Source organism: Apodemus sylvaticus, chromosome 10 (assembly GCF_947179515.1).
Source record: "Apodemus sylvaticus chromosome 10, mApoSyl1.1, whole genome shotgun sequence".
Taxonomy (NCBI): Eukaryota; Metazoa; Chordata; class Mammalia; order Rodentia; family Muridae; genus Apodemus; species Apodemus sylvaticus.
In genome coordinates, this window is record NC_067481.1 from 4,478,844 (window position 1) to 4,500,315 (window position 21,472).

A 21,472-nucleotide genomic window follows, 5' to 3' on the forward strand; every position below is an offset into this window, starting at 1 on the left:
CCTCTCCTAGACCAGAGCTGGCTCCTCCACAGAAACAGTCCATGGAACCTAAGGCCTGGATTCATAGAGTACTGGCTTTTGTGTGTCAACTTGACACAGGCTGGAGTTATCACAGAGAAATGAGCCTCCTTTGAGGAAGTGCCTCCATGAGATCCAGCTGTGGAGCATTTTCTCAATTAGTGATCAAGAGGGGAGGGCCCCTTGGGTGGTGCCATCCCTGGGCTGTAGTCCAGGGTTCTATAAGAGAGCAGGCTGGGCAAGCCAGGGGAAGCAAGCCAGTAAGAAACATCCCTCCATGGCCTCTGCATCAGTTCCTGCTTCCTGCCCTGCTTGAATTCCAGTCCTGACCTCTTTTGGTGATGAACAGCAAGGTGGAAGTGTAAGCTGAATAAACCCTTTCCTCCCCAACTTGCTTCTTGGTCATGATGTTTGTACAGGAACAGAAACCCTGACTAAGACACATAGCATGTGGGAACTGTCACGATGGGGAAGCCAGCTGTGGGGACATTTGTATGGACACCTAAAAACGCTGTCCTCTTGTGCCCTCATGTTCTGGCAGATGCTTCCCTGAGCATCTGGGCCACACCTACACAATTCTGAGAGTCACAGCCTGATGAGCATCAGCACACACAGGAGGCCCTGACAGCCTTGCAGGGCCAGCGTCATCCACACAGGAAAGGACAGACTCATCAGCGGTTCCTCCAATCAGCAGTGAGAGCATACCTCACCGAAGGCAGGCCCTGCAGAAGTGTCTGAGGCTTGCCACACAGAGGTGGAGGCCCAGGGCCCAGCTTTCTTCTGGACTTTCTTCAAACTTGTGACTGTCGCAGAGGCAGCATCCTGAGGCCAATGTCCAAACCAGACTTTCAAACTCTGTCCCCACAGCTGGCTTTCCCATCATGACAGTTCCCACATGTCATGAATACAGGCCTCAGGATCTATGGGCTGTTTCTGTGGAGGAGCCAGCTCTGGTCTGGGGGAGGGGACTGGTTTGCAGAAGTCTCCACAGACCTAGCTCCAGCTCTGCTCTTTAGTAAACATCCAGCCAAGATCTCAATTAAATTACCAGAAATGCTTCTGTGTCCTCACAGACGCCACTGCAGGGATGGAGAAGGAAGTCAGCTGGTAGAGGTCACAGTGCTGTGCAAGGAGTCTTTCTTAGGTCACAAGTGGAAAGCTATGCTCTCTGAACAAAACCAGGAAGCTTTCAGTTCTTATTGTTTGCTCTACGAGGGAGGGACTCAGGGTTCTGATAAAAATATCTTCCATTTTCAAGGCTCAATACACAGACAGGGCCCTTTCCTGGGTCCCAAGAGAACTCCAGCAGACCTTCTGAGTATGGGGGGCCACAGGCCAGGGGCTGGGCATTTGAGGCAGCAAATAGCACTCGACAACCAGACACTGAAGGTCAGGAGGCCAGCTGCAGGCCTGAAAGTATACTGAAGCAAATGGAGCCATCTAGAAACGCATCTCTACTTCACAGACCCTGAATCAATACACCGAAGAAAGTGGAAGAGCTACAGCAGCGGGAGCTGACACCTTCCCACCATCAAAAGCCCCTGGGAGGCAGGTTTGGGAAGAAACTATCCCAAGTATGTCATCTGAGAAATCAGCTCAGACCACAGCCAGCCTGGCCTTTCTCAAATCCAGGATGTGGGTTTAAGTCCCCATTTCAGGAAGTGGGGTCTTGTCAGTACTAGGACCTGGGGCACAGGCCTGGGCACTTGCTTGCCCAAATCTCCCAGAATTCATTCTTGCCTGAGCCAGAATCATTAGCAGCTCTCTCTGGGGAGGCATCTAAGCACAGCTCTCTGCAGCAGTGAGAACAGTCCAGCAGGCCCACTGTTCAGAGCCACAGGCTCATCCCTTCCCCACAGCCTGGCTCCAAGGCCAACAGTAACCCTGTTATGGGAAGCCCTTAGCTTGAGAGCTTCCTCAGCCATCTGAAGGAAATCGGCTCGCACACCCAATCACCCCGCTGGCTATAGAGCATAGCTGTTGTCACTTCCCCTTGCCTTGTCACAGAGCCCTTACTGGCAACCTGGCCCTCAGTGACAAGGTCCCAGACGTAGTAGCAGGTCCAAAGAACAAAGCAGTAATAGTCACTTCCCCGTGTTCAGCAGCGATTCCCAAACACTACAGCCTAGCATCAGTGAGCTGGCTGGCGGGGGGGGGTGGGGTGTCAGCACATAAGGAGCTTGTCCCACAGGCCCAAGCCTGAGACGCAAGTGAGTTCAATCTCTAAAACCCACGCCAAGGGAGCTCACTTCATAAACAAAGGACCTCCTAGCTTTCGCATGGCACATGCATATCACCCTCACACATCTCACACACACGACACACAGTAAAAATAACCATAATAAAAGCAGCTCAGCGGGTGTGGCTCGAGGTCTGCCTGGGAGCAAGGGTCCTATAGCTAAGACGCCAACAGGAATCTTGTCCAACACACACAAGGGCTCCTACAAAGGGCACAAGCTTCTAAGACCAAAGCACACAGGCTCTGCTGCAGGAGAATTCACAGTCCTGAGTTGTCTGCTGTCTGCTGCCTGCTCCACAGGGAGAGCCGTAGCCGTAGCCGCAGCCAACCCTGGGATTCACCCTCACGTTTACAAACGACTGGACCCCATACCCCAGTGAGGACCTGGTGGTCTCTCTAGCACAGAAGGAGGGACTGGACCCGGGCGAGGTACAAGCCTACCCTGGCAGTGCCATTAATAGTCAAAAGTCTAGCCTTCCAGGGTTGCTATTAGGCTTGAGGGACACAAGGTCTCTTCCTGTCTTAGCTGACAGGCAGGAGAGGCCCGTGAGGACGGCTGTGGCCCAGACCCCGTATCAACCAACCTGATGGAGCTGCTGCTGCAGGGATCGGCTCTCCGTCACGATGGCGATCTGGGCCTCCAGGTCCCGGTGAACTGACCTGTACCCAAAATTAGGAGAGCCAATCAGCGTGAGGCAGGGCAGGCTGCTCCCTGCCAGGTACAGCCAGAGGCCTGCAGGAAAAGGAAATGTGCAGACAGGAAGTGAGCTCAACATCTGCCAGGTCTTTGCCACACACCGTCTCAACCTAGGAAGGAAGCAGCCGACAGCGGCATCAGGTAGCGCCCCGAGCCGGGCTCCCTCCTGCCTGCCACTGCCATGGTGCTCCAGACCAGACCGCTGAGGGCAAGGCCATTCTGCTCTCTGCCGCTTTGGCTGTGGCTCCCGTCCCTAGCAGGGAGAGCTGACTTTGAATGAACTTTGTCAATGCTGTCCCTGGGGTCTTCCCCTCCCCCTAACTGCTCCCAGAGAGACCACCAGCCCCAGCTCTCTCAACCACCTGAAGCATCTTGCTGGCAAAGTGCAGCTCAAGGTCCCTAAGGACCAGAGCCTCAGTCCATCCTGGGAGCCCAGAGAACAGGCAAGTGGGCTCTGCCCTACCTAACCAGCAGAGGTAGCCGTCACATCGTGGTCGAGGCATTTGGTAGGACCAGGCCTGCCTACATACAGCTGCCCACCTTTTCTACCTCGGGACACCACATAAAGAAGCATGCTATGCTGCCAGTGGGTACCACAGAAGCTGCCGCGTCACAGTACACATGCGGACACTTCTGTAATGAAGGTCATAGGTTCTAGCAGAATCTCAAGTACCACTAGGTATGCCCAGGACAGTTCCCATTCTGCACCCTCTTCTATGATCTCAATTTCCAAGGCTTCACAGCCAAGCTCCACAGAACTAGTCCTGAGCCCCTATCCTCCCCGCCCCTGGGCCTAGCCTTGCCTCTACCCTTCCCCTACTAGCCTGAGGAAGCTTATCCAGGAAACCCAGGCAGCTCCCCATGGCCTCCCACCACAGACCCTCCATCAACAAGACCCTCACAGAGCCCACAGACATACACAAACATCCCAGACACGTGGCCTGCATGTGACACACCTGCTGCTACTCAGAAAACTGTTTCCTAACATCCATGGAGAGCAGAGTTGCCAGAGCTTCTTGGTCACCGGCTGATGGGTCGCTGCCCACTCCTGTGGCTGGTGTCCTGCCCGCACCTCAGCTGGCCTCTATTCCTGGGAGGCCAGAGGCCGGTGTCTGTCCCCAGCCCTACTGGCAGCTCTGCTCCAGGTGGCTCTCCCTACCCAGGGATCCAGGCCATGTCTACTCTTGGGCACCTCGGGTTTTTCATGTGTTTAAACCTCCCGGTCCCCACCGCAGCTTTCCCATGCATGGATCTAGGGCAAAGAAGTTCCGGGACAGGAATCCTTCCTTCTGCTTGGTACAACTTGCCAACCACCTTCCTCATCTTGCTTCAAAAAGGGAGGGGGACGCCTTCCATGGGCCAGGATACTTCACACACACGAAGAGGAGGATTTTCCTCTAGCACCTACTCCCTAAGCAGCACCCTGAGACTTTGTGACCCTGGGGGGGGGGGGGGAGGTGTGACCACTGCTCCTCCTACCACTGCCTCCTCCCAAGCCTAAGCTGACCTCCAGGTGCTTACTGTCACCAAGCCCCAGTTCCTAGGCTGACCTCCATGTGAGGACCTCTTTAGAGACATTTTTAACCTACTGTTAAGTCCCAGCTCCTCACCCCAGAGCCCTTAATGTGTCAACCATTCCAGGAACCAGCAAGAAAAAGACAACAGTCTGGGGGAGAAAAAGGAGTTTGGGGGAGTGGATCAGGGTGGGGTTATTTCTAGCCAAGAGAAATTCTAAAGCACTGAATACCAGAGACATTGAGTGACAGTCGGCCACTGCAGCTACAAACAGGCCTGGCATTTACCACAAAACTTGTAGCTAGCATTATACAATGACCGAGACTCAGAGCCCTTGTGGCCGGAGACCTGAGGATGCCCTACCTAGTGCCCCTACAGTCTTGTCCCTCATCAAAATGAAAATGGAAGTCTGGGGATGTGGCTCAGTTCATTGGTAGAATGCCAGCCTAGCATGCAGAAGGAGCCCTGGGTTTGATCTCCGAGTTCAGCACGCGGGAGATGGAGGCTCAAGGATCAGAGTATCAAAGGCATCCTGACTTTGGGATGCACATGCCAAAGAGCATACATGAAGCTCAGAGAACAGCTGGACGGAGCTGGTCCTCTCCTCCCACTTTCATGTGGTTCTGGAGACAGCACTCAAGCAGTCAGGTTTGCACAGCAAACATCTTTGGCTTCTGAGTCATTTTACAAATCCTACAAATCAATCAAGTTCAGGACCAGCTGAGATACAAAAGACCCCATCTCAAAAAAAGCCAATGAGCAGCTGGGCATGTTGGCTCATACCTGTAACCCCAGCACTCAGGAAGCAGTATTTCATGTTTGAGACCATTTTAGCTGGGGCTAGACCTAATAGGAACAGGTGTCCAAGGTCAGGTTCTCTTGGCTACATCAAGATCTCAAGGCCAGCCTAGGCTGCACAAGACAATGTGCTCGCTCAAGCTCTGTCTCTGTCTGCCTCTGCCTCTCTGCCCCTGTCTTGTGTGGCGCGCACGCGAGCGCACACATACACAGACTGCCACACCTTTGAGTGAACCCAAAGAGAGACAGGTGGAGCACTGCTGAGAGACGCTGCCCATGTTATGGCCGTGGGGAAGCCTGGGAGGCCAGGACACTAGGCATCTCCCCATTTAGGTTCCAAGTCAGGTGCTTGAAGCATTGGCTGGGATACTGGGGACTCATTTCCCTTCCTTGGCTGGGCCCTAGCTGTACCCAGCTTCCCCCATCCCATACGCAGGACGCTCTAAGGGCAGAAGAGGAAGCACATTTCCAGTACAGAGGTTGTAAACCAATCATCAACCCCCAATTCCTCACCCCAAAGCCTGACCTTTGGCCAACATCTCAATTCCAGGAACTAGTGGCTTAGGGAAGAAAAAAGCATTTTGGGGAGTGGACTGGGGGTAGAGTGGTTTGCAGCCAAGGGAAACTCAGTAGCCATAAGTACCAAGGAGAGTAGGGAGGCCACTGCAGCTACTACCATGCCTGGAACACTAAGCGGGGGTCTGGACCCAGAGGCCAACGACCCCTGTTGTCTCTTCAAAAAAAGCCACCTTACTGGGAGTGGTGGCTCACACCTGTAATCCTAGTACTCAAAAGGCTGGGAAAGGCTTCTTCTGAATTCAAGGCTGGTCTGGGCTATAGAATGAGACCCAGTGTCAAACAGCAAATGAAGCCCTTTTCTAGGCACCCTGTGCCTCACGACAGGCCCTGGCCACCTCTGCTCTACCCTGGCACAGACTGCACTCCTACTGGGCTGCGACTGCACTGTCCTCCTATCTGTGCTGGACAGGCATGGTGTCCCACTCCCTCCAGTCTTTGCAGAGCGGCCCTCCCTGACCTAGACCCCTTTTCCAGTCTGGATCCCTTCTGCTTCGGAACTTTACCTGCCATGATTTAAACAGGCCCCTCGGATAACTCGGTGCTTCTGTGAGACAGGAGTCTCGAAAGAAGCTGGGCGGTGGTGGCGTACGCCTGCAGACTTCTGAGTTCGAGACCAGCCTGATCTACAGAGTGAGTTCCAGGACAGCCAGGGCTATACAGAGAAACCCTGTCTGGGGTGGGGGTGGGGGTGGGGTCCAAAAACAAAAAACAAAAAAAAAAGAAGTCATCTCAAAAGAGCAGGAGACACAAACCCTGGTGCCTTCCATGACCCACGCAAGGCACACATGCGCCATGTTAGTACCTGAATGAACTCACAGTGGTGCAGCTTCCCAAACAGGTGGACTAAATGCTTAAAAACAAGGCAAGCATGGGGCTGAAGAGACGCTCATGGTCAAGAGCACAGCCGCTCTTCCAGAGGAGCCGGGTTTGGATCCCAGCATCTACTAACTCTTTATCCCAATTGTAGGAGATGCAGTGTGCTCGTCTGACCTCTGGAAACACCAGGCACACATACACACATGCAGGCAGAACCCCACACATGTAAGATAAAATAAATAAACCTAAAACAGAAAAGCAGGAGTTCTCACATGTAGGCAGTCTTTTCTGAGGACTTCTCCAGACAGATGACCTTCTATGCCTCCCGGAGCCCCACAGCACTGTGAGTCCCGGAGTCTCAGACCCCTGTGAAACCAGGAGAGAGGACATCACAGGCCTGCTCTCCCACAGATGAGCACCAGTCCTCGATCCTGGTGTCCGAGGGACTGAGAAACTCCTGAGGCCTTGGGGTTGGAGTCTGTCACCTGCACCACCACAGGCCCCACTACCACACCTGCTGGTTCCAGGTGACAGTCACCCCACATGGAGCCCAGGTGAACAGGGTGGGGCTGCCAGGCTGCCTCATCAGCTCACCTTTGGGCAAGATGACAAGCAGCCTGTCGGGAAGACAATAAAAATAATGGCACCCTGTCAGTCATTAACAGATCCCATCTGTACAGCCAGAAGTCTCTTAATCCAAAGATCCTGGCCACACAGAGGGCTTCGTTAATCTAGAACTCTTCATCCAAAAGAAATCAAGTCAATATGCTCAGTTCTTTGTGATTCCCTCAAAATTGGGGGGAAGGGGTGGGGCACTGAGCCTGTGGCCCTAGCAGATGGACAAAGCAGCTTAGTGTACCGTGAGCATGAGTATGGCCCCTGCCTAACAGGGCTGCTGGATCGCAGGACTGAACAGGGACAAGACTGACAATTCTTGCTCAGGGCAAGAAGTCAAAGTGATGGTCTGATTAGTCACAGGCTTCACCACCGGGCAGGGCTGAGACAGCTGACTTCACACTAGCGCCTCACACTCAGGGACTGCTAACACTGCCCCCCTCAGTTAAACTTGCAGGAGCTTAGCAAACTCCTCTGGACTAATACTACCCATGCTCCACACCCCACCAGGACCAGAAGGGTGAACCCTCGGCACCTGCTCAAAGAGGCTGACCGCCTGAGATGCAGTCAGACTATCCAAGGCCCTATCCCTGTCCTACTATACCTACAGGCCAGGCCGGACTAGCAAACCACCAGTGAGCAGCACAGCTGTAGTGACTGACCTAGCTGTGCTCATGGCCTGCTCCTGGGGACTCTCTCCAGCCAAGGACAGAACTATCCTTCACAGCCAGAGACAAACAGCTTAGACTGGCACACCTAGGAGTTTACCAGTGTTTGGCTTCCTGGCGGTGGGAAAGCAAGATACATTGAGTAGAAACCATGCTCCCGCTGGGGAGGGCGGGAGGGGGGCTCTGCAGAGCTGAGGACAGAACCTACACATCTGAATGCAGGCAAATGCTCTAGCACTAAGCTCGACCCCAAGCCTCCCACCTCTCCACTCGTGAACATGGACTCCTCCACCCTAGTGGCAGCAGCCACTCACAGCACGGTGGGATGGTAAGAGGGGGTCTCCTCAGTACTCTACAGAGACCAACCAGCAAGTGCCACATTCAGCAGGGTGAAGCTCAACACAGACCCCTCGGACTAACACCATGTCCACACTCCACCAGGGGTGGGGCGCAGCCCCTAGTGAACCCAGTCACCCACTCTCGCTCAGAGCCTCCTCCCAGGGAGCTCTCCCTGGCCGTGGGCTGCCACTGCTCTCTCTCACCAGGCAGCACTAGGCCATGACCCATCCTACTGGAGTTGCTGTCCAAGCTATGTGAACGAAGCTCTAGGAGCCACTTCCAAAACATTCCAATAAGAAATCAACAGACAGGCCATATTGCAAAAGAAGTGTCCAAAGCATTCTACACACTGCGGGCTCCCTGCGGTTCTTTGGAAGTAAAGTGTGTTAAGATAGCAGCCTGTAAATGACATGAGTTCCACACCAGGCCGATTCAGCAGCCAACTGCCATGAAACAGACTTCCCTACAAGGCGGCAAGGTGCAACCAGGTACCACAGTTCTGTGAGGACAGCGTCTCACTACCCACTCAAGCTGTCCCTACCCTACCTTTGCCCACACTGCTAGGGTCACAAAGTTGCACCCAGCTTCCCAGCAAATATCTCGGAGTAAACCCTAGCATCCTAAACCTATCCAAGAAAGCTGCAAGGAAACCCAGTGCGACTGCTGTCCTCCATTAGAGGCTTTTTGCAGCAGGAAGAGCTGAGACCAGCTCAAGCCTTTCCTGTAGGAGCTTGGACAAAAAAGAACCCTGGTATCAGCTACATGGTAATCAAGCATTTTCCAAGTCTATTCCCAGAATAGACACAAACAGGCCTCAGCCCTGGATCCAGCACAGGCCCTGCAGGAAGTGACCAACTACACCAACCATCAGAGCCCACAAGCACCCTGTGCACTGCCTGCTCATCCCATACTCATACAGGCTCCTAGAACTATCAGCAGGTGTCCCAGAAAAGGCTGTGACCCACCGAAGACAGCAGCCACTAAGCAGGAAAGGGTGACGGCCTTTCACCTTGACAGAGTAACCTCTGACCTGGCTCCTGGCTCTAGGGAAAGGGCTCTTACTCAGAGGAAACTGCTTCAAAGCAGCTGTAATCCCAACACCAAGGAGAATCAGAAGGTCAAGGTCATCCTCAGTTACACAGCAATTAGCTCAGGGCACATAAAAAAACCCTATTTCAGAATCAAATTCTAAGCAACATCTACCCCCACTTAGCTCTACCATCTCTTCCTCTTTCCCATTTCTTTTTTTCTTTTGTTTTTAAAGATTTATTTATTTAACGTATGTGAGTACATTGTCACTCTTCAGACACACCAGAAGAGGGCCTTGGATTCTATTGGCTGTAAGCCACCATGTGGTTGCTGGGAATTGAACTCAGAACCTTTGGAAGAACAGTTGGTGCTCTTAACCACTGAGCCATCTCTTCAGCTCTTCTCTTTCCCATTTCTTACACACAAATTCTAAGATCCAGATATGAGACTCTCCATGCCCATGCCTCCTCACTAATCCAACACTCACAGATGGTAGGGCCCCACCCACACTAGGGCGGAGGGGGGGGAGGAAGGGGGGGGAAAGCAGGGGCAAGAGCACACAGTCCGGGAAAAGACAGGGCAGACACACTGGAAAAGCCAGTTAGGTATAACTGGGGAATCACCACACACACACACACACACACACACACACACACTGCGCACGCACGCACAGGCTCACACACGCATGCGCTCATGAGCATGCACATTTATCAGTGTGGCTTCAGGGGAACACCCGAAGCAGTGGCCAGAGCCTCTCCAGCTATAATGCTGGGGGGCTTGGGTCCATGGCCACAGCATGTACTGGAGAAGCATGCGTCTGGCCTGCCTATAACTATGCAGAGACCTGAGAATTGAATTACAGCACCGCCCCAAAGCTCTGGCTTCAGTCAGCTACTCAGCTCTTCCCTCCATGCCCCACCCCGGGGCACTTGTGTTCCCAGAAGGAACTGGGCCAACCTGAAAAGACTTTCCACACACACCCTCTGGCCAGCCCTACCTGCCCTGACCACAAGCTTCATTCAGCCCAAAGTCAAGACGAGACCAACAATGGCACAGTCATCTCCCACACAAGCAGCACACTCTGCCTGGGCAAGAATGCGGCCTTCCAGCATTCTACTGGACAGGCAAGTCACTACCATTCCCAACAGACAGCATGGCTCTTAGGGTGACGAGCCAACATCTCTGAGGTGTTCTGTCCTGTTTGGGGCTGATGGAGCTCAGGGAGAGAGAGGGGGGAGGGGGAGGAGAGAGGAGAGAGAGAGAGGAGAGAGAGAGAGAGGGAGAGAGAGAGGGAGGGAGAAAGAGAGGGAGGGAGAGAGTACCTGACAGGTGTACAAGGCACTGGAACACATCCCAGCACCACAGAGTCAAACAAAACAAAGCATTTTGCTTGATGGAATTCACCTGGTAGAAGGAAAGAAGCAATTCCCACAGCTGCCTGCTAACCTTTACAAGCAAGCCATGGCATGTGCACATTCCGCCAACACACATACTAATAGTTTTTAAAAATAAGTAAAATAAAAATACCGTGTTAGCGCCGGGTGGTGGTGGCGCACGACTGTAATCCCAGCACTTGGGAGGCAGAGGCAGGCGGATTTCTGAATTCGAGGCCAGCCTGGTCTACAGAGTGAGTTCCAGGACAGCCAGGGCTACACAGAGAAACCCTGTCTCAAAAAAACCAAAACCAAAAAACAAAACAAAACAAAACAAAAAAAAAAAAAAAAACATGTTAAATTCCACACAGAGAACTGGAACTGGAGCTCTAGGACAGCAAGGTGCCTCAGTAGTTCTTACAATATATCCCCACTAGCCAAGCATGGCAGCAAATGTCCTGAACTGAGTACTGGGGAAGGAAAAGGCTAGTGAGCTCCCTAATTTCCAGGATAGCCTGGTCTACAGAGCTGCAGACCTGCCAGGGTTACACAGTGATCCTGTCTCAAGCAACAATAATAACAAAGTATCCTCTACTGAAAATGCTAGTTTCCGAGAGTTAAGAAAGTCCCATTTAAGGAGTCAGAGATGTCCTCAAATCTCAAGAGTCCAGATATGTGCTCGGAGGCCTAGCACTACCCAGAGAAGCCAAAAATAAGAACCCAGGGCTCCCAGACACTGTCCATACCTCTGCAGATAGAGAACCAGCACTGGGGTAAGGGGAGTTCAGCAGACACCCGGAAGAGGGCATGCTCAGCAAGGGTGCATAGGGCAAACTGGTGCCAGGCACAAGGTTGTCAGCATGTTTTATCCATATCTCAGACAGGTACACCTGAGAGCCTGCCTCACCTGGGCTGTTCTTAAAAACAAACCCAATAGAGAGTCTGCCATCTCTACCACAGGGCTGCACGCAGGCCTGGGGCATGGGCTGGATGCACAGCACAGCTCCTCCCTCAGAGCACACCTGGCCAGCAAGTTCAAGGCCCTGGGCCCAACTCAGAGCCACAAAGAAAATATTAAAGTTTGCATGACTTCCTCCACTACCTAAGTTAAGGGTCACACACTGAGCATGCAGCTTCCATCTTCTCTGGGGAGAAAAGGCAGAGACTGGCAAACAGGAAGATGTAAGGACAATCAGCAGTCTGCAGTAAGTCCTGAGCAGTCCTCTGCATAACCCGCAGGTGTGAGCCTGGAGGCAGAAGCCAGCCTCACAGTTCCTCGTGGTTCTTTTAGCAGATATTACATGAACCTAGTCCCCAATGGCTACCAAAGAACGGAGGATTTAACTTACATCAATGGCAAAAATAAAAGTCTTGAGTTTGGTCCCCAGAACCAGAGGGAGCAAAAATCCACCAAATACTCCCCATTTTTGAAGTTTTGTTCACATAAAGGGGAAGTATTCTGCACAACTAAAACCCCTCAACAGGACCTAGGACAAGTAGCAAACCCTGCTGCCAAGGGCTGCTGTAAGGCTAACACAGGGCAGGGCTCTCTCCCACATGTAGATACAAACACCCCAGAGCTCTGCGAACCAGGCATGTAGAGCACCTCCATGGATGGGGACCTGCTGGCCAGCCACCACATACCTTTAGCATGGAAGGTCCAGCCCCTGCGCCAGTATTCCTGGAGCTGGACACGATCTTGCTGCCCCAGGCTACACACTTCACTGTAGAACTGTCGCTCAATGTGCACATAGGCGGCCGGGATGGCACCTGCCACGCCCTTAGCCCCAAAGAAGCCATTCACCTCTGGAGAGGCTAGAAGGATCTGATACTCAGCTCGAGTGCCTAGCACCAGGTCCATGTAGGCCTGTGTCAGGTTGAAGTAGCCAGTGGTGAGGAAGACCTTAGCTCCCCGCTCAGCTTCCGTCAGCAGGGTCTCAGTGACTATCTCATCGATCTGAATCTCAAACGGCTTCATCTGGATCAGCGGGTAAATCCAGGTGTCCGGTGCTGGTCTCCGATCACCAGCAGCCGCAGCCTCCTCCTGGCTCAGCAGAGAATCGCTGTGAAAGGTCTGTGCGTGCAGCATCTGCTGTCGGGTCCTGGCAGAGTGGATAACATCCATGACTCGTTTGTTAGCTGCTCTGCAGTATGCAGCCCGGTCACCTGTAGAAGACATAAGGAGGAGAAGTAGGAGTGGTGGTGCACACCTGCAATCCCAGTACTTAGGAAGTGGAGGCAGGAGGACCAGGAGGTCATCCTCAGCTATACAGAGTCCAGACTCAGCCTGGGCTACATTAGACCATCTAAAAAACTATCAAGACTGTTGGCTCAGGGCATACATCATCTGATTGGTAAGTGGAAGTGCCACAAGTTCTCACTGGCAGCACACAGACTGAACAGAAGAGGCAGCAGACAACAGTCCTGCCTGCTGGACCCATGCGGGGAGACACAGCAGGGTATGACACAGTTAATTCCAGATACAAAAACTCAAAATCAGGGAGAGGTCTGTGGGGTGGCAAACAGCAGGGCTGTGGTGGCTGTAAGGAAGCTTATTTGAATACAAGACAGTGCCAGGGACAGGTGTGGTGGCACCTGATTGTAATGCCAGGAGAGGTAAGGTCAAGGCCAACTTAAGCTACATGAGACCCAGTCTCAAAGGAAATTTAAGAAAAAAGAAAGAAAATGAAGACGAATTAAGAAAAGAAGACCAGTGGCTCAAGCTGCACCTGCAGCAGAGGACGCAGCCTCTTCAGACATCAGTGAGGAGAGGCCCTTGGTCCTGGGAAGGCCTGATGCACCAGGGTAGGGGGAAGTGGGAGTGCGTGGGTTGCTGAGCAGGGGGAGGGGAGATGGGATAGGGGGTTTTTGGAGGGGAAAGGAGGAAAGGGATAACATCTGAAATGTAAATAGATCAAATATCTAAATAAATGGGGAGATAGATAGATAGACAGACAGACATGGGGCTGGAGAGATGGCTCAGCAGGTAAGAGCACTGACTGCTCTTCCAGAGATCCTGAGTTCAAATCCCAGCAACCACAAGGTGACTCGCAGCCATCTGTGATGAGATGGGATGCCCTCTTCTGGAGTGTCTGAAGACAGCTACAGTGACTTACATATAATAAATCTTTAGAAGGAAGGAAGGAAGGAAGGAAGGAAGGAAGGAAGGAAGGAAGGAAGGAAGGAAGGAAGGAAGGAAGGAAGGAAGGAAGGAAGGAAGGAAGGAAGGATAGAGAAGGAGGGAGGGAGGAAGGAAGGAAGGATAGAGAGGGAGGGAGGGAGGGAGGGAGGGAGGAAAGAGAGAGAGAGAGGGAGAGAAAGAAAGAAAGAAAGAAAGAAAGAAAGAAAGAAAGAAAGAAAGAAAGAAAGAAAGAAAGAAAGAAAGAAAGAAAGAAAGAAAGAAAGAGAGAGAGAGAGAGAGAGAGAGAGGGGGGGGGGAAGGAGGGAGGGAGGGAGGGAGGAAGGAAGGAAGGAAGGAAGAAGGAAGACATGTTCACACAAAGAACAAAGAGAAAAAGCACCCAGCACAGAATATGCATGGCAGGGAAGTGTGGCCGCCGTGTGCAGAGAGCCTGAGGGCAGGCTTGGGCTCTGCAGGGATACATGGGCAAGTCACATGCTGCTGACACAGACACACAGGGGAAGACACAACTTCAGGTCTGTTCTTAGACATGAAAACTGACGGCTCCCAAGCCTGGGCAACAGAGAAAGCAGCACTGCAGTGACAGCAGGTGACAGTCCAGAGAAGCAGGCCAGTATGAAGACTCAGGAGACGGAGAGTCTTTGGCAAGGGTGGTCAGAAAGACAGCAGCACAAAGGAGGGCCACACTCGGTCTCACACACACACAGTCAGTCTGCACTGAGGTCAGGGACGAACACTTGGCTTCCTCTCAGGGCTGGGCTACGAACAGAAAAGAAACCAACTGTACAAATGCTCCTATCCCTGCTCTAAGCATGACATTAGGATGTCTCCACTATCCCTAAATACAGTCATTCCCTACTAGTCACGCCTGGCCTGACACAGTACACCAGGGCTTAAGCATTTCTTCAAGGCTCAGATGGCATATATTTTAATCTTGGAGACCAATTCTAAGGATACCCACAGGGAAAGAAATTTTCCACAAAATGTGTAACTGAGACACTTCAATGCACAGTGCTAACAACTAAACATTCCCTGGGGCAGACCACGGCCTATCTGGGCAGTCACAGCTCCCTGGCACTGAACAGAGTCGCCATCAGGAAGACCATAGGATATGAGGAGCTTTTCTCCTAAGAGTCAGGTTTTACCCCTTCCCCAAGTTGTCCTTAAGCTGTGGGGACTGTTGCACACTCAGCAGCAATTCTGTGAGACCAGAAGCCATAGCCACAAGAATCACAGGAATGCAAGTGCCCAGAAACGCTGCACAGGGGCTTGCCTGCAGCAGAGCTAAACTCTCCCATTTCACTGTCCAGGCAGGAGGCCACTGACCTCAATGGGGCCGCTGTGACAGGAGATTTTGGGAAGAGGCCAAGATGGGAAGGTGGTCACTAGGCAGGCTGCTTCCTCTAAGAACAGGACAGTCGCCCAGCCCACCCACCCAACATGCAGGACCCAAGCCCAAACTCCTACCCCCCTAGGCTGGCTCTTAATTACAGAGCATGTAAGAGGCAGTATGTCACATCTACCTGGCCTTAGAGAGAAACAAACGCCTCAACACGTTCCTACAACTGGGACTGGGACAGGACCAAAGGGGTGTTTGTTCCTCTAGCCTTCGGTGCACAGAAGGCAGCAGAGACTTCACAGGGGTCCTACCTTTGTAAGGGTGCACCATCCCATCCACAACCTCCACTGTGTCATCGCCCTGCAACTGCAAGGACACATCTCCCACGGCATCCACCAGCTCTGTGAAGAAGTCTGCGATCTCGGCGCAGTCTTGCAAGAACACGTAGCGGTCCTGGCGGTTGGTGAAGTACGAGTCACTCAGGTTTGCACTAGAAAGAAGAAAACTCAGATGAGGACGCAGCCAAGAGTATGCATGGTGTCATGAGCCAAGCCTCAGGGTTAAGTGGGTGAGGAATGACAATTCCATGTTGGGATGGAACCAGAGCAACCAAAGAGGACATCAGCCAGGATCACACTGAGTAAGGGAAGAACAGAGGGTGGCCACACAGCTGTCCCAGTGAAGTCACAGCCCACCGCCCTGAGCTTCCATCCAGCTCAGTTTATGACTCCTGGGCTCGGCCTGGCAGTTATGTGTCCTCTCTGATCTCTATTCTCTTTCCTCAGGTGAGCACAGACACAGAGTCCCCTGAGAAACAGTGAGATGGTGCAAAGACTAGGCACAGAGGCTGGCTCAACAGTTGTCAGTGCCAGTACAAAACGGTGGCTGAGTTCCGAGGGCTCGCTGAAGAGGCGAGAATGTCATCTACAGACAGCCCAGCATCTTCTCTAAGGACTTAGGGGCAGACCGGCCTAGCTCCTCTAACTGGACTCCCACAGAGTGCTCACCCACTTAAGATGACGTTGTTGTCAAAGAGGTACACCTTGATGTGCTGGAGGCCGATGGTCTCATTGAAGCGCTCAGGGATGAGGAGTCGGAGGAGTCCTCGGAGGTTTGGTGTGTGGAAGAGGGAAACACGCACGTGCTCTGGAAACCTCTGCAGGAGTGGGAGCAGCATAGTGCGAGAGTTCTTCCTACCTGAATGTAACGGGCAGGAAAGACAGGTGTCCTGACTGCCAGACAGACCAACTCCCCTGGAGCCTCACTTTACCCAGGGCAAGGTCTAACTAGCCAGATCAATGGTGCCGCTTCTGACAAGCCAATCACACTTAAGGAAGGAGTGCTAGCTACTCAACCACCGTCTAGTGATTCGATGTATCAACTGCCTCCTGGGTGCTGCTCCCGCTCTGTGCCCTGACCTCTCATCCTAGCTCTAGAAGAAAACATATCAGACTGTGCCAGGCTGACTACACTGACAAGCCTACAGCAGTCATTTAGACTCTGGCCTGAGGCTCTAGGAGGGAAGCAAACTGCCTTCCAACAAACAGGTAACCTCGGAACTTGGCCTCAGGCACCAGGGACCCCCATACAAAGTCTTAAAAAAAAAAAAAAAGCAAGCCCAAAGAAAGCAGGGCCAGGAGACAGACCCTGCGCAGCCACAGACTCAGGAAAGCTCTTTCTGCCCACACTGTTCCAAAGTGGACTCCAGACAAGCAGCTGCTGCAGAGGGCTGAGGACTGGGACAGCAGGCAGCCCTGGGCAGCTCTGTCCCAGGGTGTCCTCAAACCAACGGGAGAGGGGAAGTGCAGAGCGCCTACCTCTTGAGCCCCTGGTGAAGTCCAGGAGAATGGAGACCTTGAGATCGGAAGGAAACTTCGCTTGGAGTGACTTTTCTAGAGAACTTTCCAGACAATCCACCTACAAGGAAAAGAATCAAAAGGACATGTATGAAACCAAAGAGCTATGTGTGCACCTAAGAAATGAATCAGCTCCCTACACTATCTGGAAACACCAGAACCACTCTGCATGAGCTATTAGCTACCACTGAACTCCTCCTGCAGACTGGACACCAGCAGGGCAGAGGGGAACTGTACCTGACAACCTGGGTCTCAGGCCTCTAAACACCAACTCTCATATCTCTACAAACATTCTCCTCCAGACACACCAGTGCCCTCCCCCCTACTGGAGTACTGTCTCCTGACGGGTACAGCCTGCCCACTGGCTGTGAACATTGTATCCCTCTCCTGTGAGAAAGAGAAGTTTCCCAATCAGGCAGCAGACAGGATGACTGGGAAAGAGAGGGAGGCATGCCGTGCTTGGGCTCCTTTCCACTGCTCCACACACCAATGCCCCTGTCCTTTCCCGGTTCCTATACACTAGGCTCTACAGGAAATCCAGAAAGAGCAATCACCACAGGCAAACTCCTTCCATCCCTCCCAGAGAAAGGACAGATGAGGCATGTTCACAAGCCCCACCCCCACCCACACTGTCCGCCATGGTCCACTCTACAGGCAGCGAGCATCCCTGGACACAGCATGTGGTTTCCACCTCTCCCAGCCCTGAGACAGCTATGTTATGCCAGTCAGCTCAGGCAGAATAAGGCTGGCCAAGCCCTGGCACCCAATGCCAGCCTCAGCAAACCCAGTAGCAGCCAGCCACCCCTAACTGCATTTGGGCTCCTCTGCCTAGGGCACAGTCAGAAAACATTTTTTTCTGAAAAGGCCATGGACTAAATATTTTAGGGTTTTGTGAGCCAGAGATGGTCTCTATCAGGATGACTCAGCAGTGTGGCTGTCACAGGGGAGGATGCTGTGGCCACACCACTACAACTAGACTGGGGTGTGGCCACGCCCACTGCCCTCCAAGATGCTGAATGGCTCGCAGTCTTTACTTTTCTCCCAATACCTTGGAAATGCAGGGAGCTCTCTTCAGAGGCTACACAAAAGCAGGCTGTGGACCTGCTCTGGCCCCTGGGTTGTGGCCCAGAGTCCTGTAAGGGTTGGGGAGGAGCTGGCTAGCACCTAACCAGGCCTCCTGCACTGTTCACACACTACTAGCACACCTACATCTGGAGGCCAGAAAGGCATCTGGAGTCAGTCGTGACACAGTGAAGCTGGCTCCAGCTGCTGCTGGGCCATCTGCCCTAAGCCTTACCAGTTCCTGTTCCAAAGGTCCTGTCCCCAAGTAGAGGGATGCCATCACAACTCTCCTTTTGGCTATTGTTATCTGCCCCTGGGAAGAGAAGACACAACTCTAAGTCAGAGTCGTTGTTTTCGTAGTCCACGGGAAAGCAAATCACACTTCGCGCTGAATGGCTGGCTCTACATCCTCACAGCACATAGCACCTTCTCAAAGGCAGAGAGATCCACAGCCCTAATTCAAAATATTCATTCTACAAGGCAAGGTGCAGGCTAATTGGACAACGAAATGCAATGTAAGCACTAATGGGAGCAGGAGATCATGCATGCGCGTGTAATGTGTGTGTGATGTATGTTTCTATGTATGCATATGCATGTATATATAACTGCTGGTCACATAAACGTGTACACATGTACATGGGAATATAGAACTACCTTGGGTTGTTCCACCATATGCCTTATTTCTGAGATAGGGTGTCACTAGCCTGGAACTCATCACACTGGATGGTTGGCCAGCACACTCTAGGAGTCCTCCCGCCCCTGGGCCAGCACTGTGGTGAAGAGTGCACATGACCTGGCCCAGCCTTTTCCAGTAGAGCTAGGATGGAACTCAGAGATTCATGCTTATGAGGTGAGCACTTTACCAGATCAGCATTCTCTCCAACCCCAGGATGAACGAGATCATTGGACCCTGAGGGGAAGTCACCCTACAATGTGCTGCTAAGAGAGCATACACACATGCATGTATGCTGGCCTACACAGATGCATGTATGCTCAGCTCATCCAGGTTCAAAGGAGCAGGAAGACTCCTCCCAGAAGTACTGACCTCTGGGACACAGGACTGGAAGGAGGGGAATATGTACACTGCACCTGTGCCTGACCAACTGAACGAAATCAAGCACAGGTGCATACGCATGCATGCGTGTGCGCATACACACACACACTACACAAATACATGACACATTCCCCAAGTTGTCTCAAGAGCCAGTATCCCTAGGCACTGCTCCCACCCAGGAGAATAAAGGACCCCTTCTCTAAAGCCCTAGGCAGTCCACACCCCAGGCAGCCCACATCCCAGGCAGCCCACACCCCAGAGATGGCAGCAAGCAGACAGAGAACAGCCATGCACACATATCACGCCAGCTCTGGGGAGACAAGACAGGTTCAGTTTACTTTGAGTTAGGGGTCAGACAAGGCAACGTAAGACCCAGTCTCCAACAATCCCAAGTTAACTCCCAAGGACACAGGAGACCATAATTAGAAGGGGGAGCCAAACAGCACAGCCCATGCCTGCAGCGTAAGAAGGGAGATCAGCTCAGCTAGATTCCACTTGGGAAGCTGGGCATCTTAACTAGACGCATGCATGAGCACAGCCATGGAAATGCCTAGGCATAGAAGACAACACCACAGCCCACTGCCTTTCTTTCATCATCTATTAAAATACAATCTATAGATATGATGGTAAAGAAAACAAACAACAGCCGGGCGGTGGTGGCGCACACCTGTAATCCCAGCACTCTGGGAGGCAGAGGCAGGCGGATTTCTGAGTTCGAGGCCAGCCTGGTCTACAGAGTGAGTTCCAGGACAGCCAGGGCTACACAGAGAAACCCCGTCTCGAAAAAACAAATCCAAAAAAAAAAACCAAAAAAGAAAAAGAAAAAGAAAAAGAAAAAGAAAAAGAAAAAAGAAAAAAACAACAGGCAGAGCTGTCAGTTGGGCCCCAGCCACCAAAGTGTATACTGCTGCTCCCTGCAGGACCCCAGTCAACCCCTGCATAAGGAAGGCACAGGACCAGCCAGAGGTCACTGGGGCAAGCATCCTTCACAGGAAGACACACAGTGCTTCCAGTGGAGAGCCTGCCGGCCTCTTCTCAGCCCAGAGCTGGGCCCCTGCTACATCCTGGACCCCTCAGCTTCACCAATGTGGGCAGGTGCAGAGTCTGGCCTGGCCTTCTGACCAGAAGAACGCCACGTGACACCAGAGTACGCCAGTCACCCACCACCTGGAATAACCTGTTTCTCCAAGTCACAGAGAAGACAGAACACATGGCAGGACCGTCCTCACAATGAGGAAGAGGACAGAGAAACAGGGTGTAAGCAGAGCAAAGGCCCATGGGCACTGGCTAGCGTGCGCACGCACACGCACACACACACACACACACGCGCGCGCGCGCGCGCGCGCGCGCGCGCGCGCGCACACGACACACTGAGCTTAGCCCACCTGTGGGTACACACATTGAGAGTGAACCAGGCAGAAATGGAGCTAAGTGTGGATCAACACAGGCAGAGGATGAGAGGCCAGAGACAACAGGCTTCTCCACTTCCTACAGAGGCCCCTCCACCTGTGTCTGCTACTGCTTCCTAGTAGTACCCTGACCATTGCTAATATAAATTCAAAGTTCACATAGTTAAGATTAATTAGCACTGAATTACTTCATTTTGATCCAGGCACTATGAACCTGAGTACTACGGAAAGCAACCCGAGCTGCAAAAGGACATCACTCAAAAGAAGGGAAGCACCCCAGATGCCAGGACCCAGGCCACAGGGTACAAGTCACCAAGTGGCCATGCACACACCTCAGATAGCATGTCAGATCTCCCCATGAAGCTGCCACCTGGAGCAGGGGCCCTCAAGCATGGCCCCACCATCTTTACAGAAAAGGTCTCGGTCTCAGTGTCTAAGCCTGTCCACTCCTCCCTGCTCTGAGACACTAGCTTGCCAGGGAGGCTTTTGCTTGGAACTCAACGCAACCACAGATGAAAGCGAGGTCCGACAGGAAATGCCACAGGCTAAACAGAGCTGCACTAGAAGGGTCTACAAGCGTCTACAGGACCCACCGAGCCCTGAAACCCCCATCCTTGGTCCCTCAAGCAACTTACCTTCATGAGCTCGAAGAACTCTGCAGGGGAAGATAGCACCCTGACATGAGAGCTGGAGACTCCAAATTCGGGGACCAGGTTTCTGATCCACTGGAACCTGTGCACACCCTCCGGACATAGGCAGCAAGGTGGGGAGGTGACCTGAGGAACAGTTGGGGACAGCAAGGGAGCCAGTAACAGCCATGGTGACCTGGTTAAGGAAAGGTAAGCAAATGAGTTACCTTTTTCAAATACCTCTGGGGACTGACCACCTCTGTTGAGAGACAGAGTTTTAGTCATTTCAGATTTT

At 52.6% G+C, this 21,472-nt stretch overlaps 1 protein-coding gene across 3 annotated transcripts in view; it reads right to left on the reverse strand.

The window, feature by feature from the left end:
- The window catches only part of Pgs1 (phosphatidylglycerophosphate synthase 1), a 38,752-nt gene that overhangs the window by 6,388 nt on the left and 10,892 nt on the right, over positions 1 to 21,472 (reverse strand). For all 3 annotated transcript variants that reach the window (XM_052193899.1, XM_052193898.1, XM_052193900.1), the window contains exons 2-8: positions 21,184 to 21,373; positions 18,321 to 18,398; positions 16,985 to 17,084; positions 16,175 to 16,364; positions 15,479 to 15,657; positions 12,331 to 12,852; positions 2,842 to 2,990 (exon numbers count right to left, since the gene is read on the reverse strand). In XM_052193899.1, the coding sequence (XP_052049859.1) occupies positions 2,842 to 2,990; positions 12,331 to 12,852; positions 15,479 to 15,657; positions 16,175 to 16,364; positions 16,985 to 17,084; positions 18,321 to 18,398; positions 21,184 to 21,373 (1,408 nt within the window). The remainder of the gene's footprint in view (positions 1 to 2,841; positions 2,991 to 12,330; positions 12,853 to 15,478; positions 15,658 to 16,174; positions 16,365 to 16,984; positions 17,085 to 18,320; positions 18,399 to 21,183; positions 21,374 to 21,472) is intronic.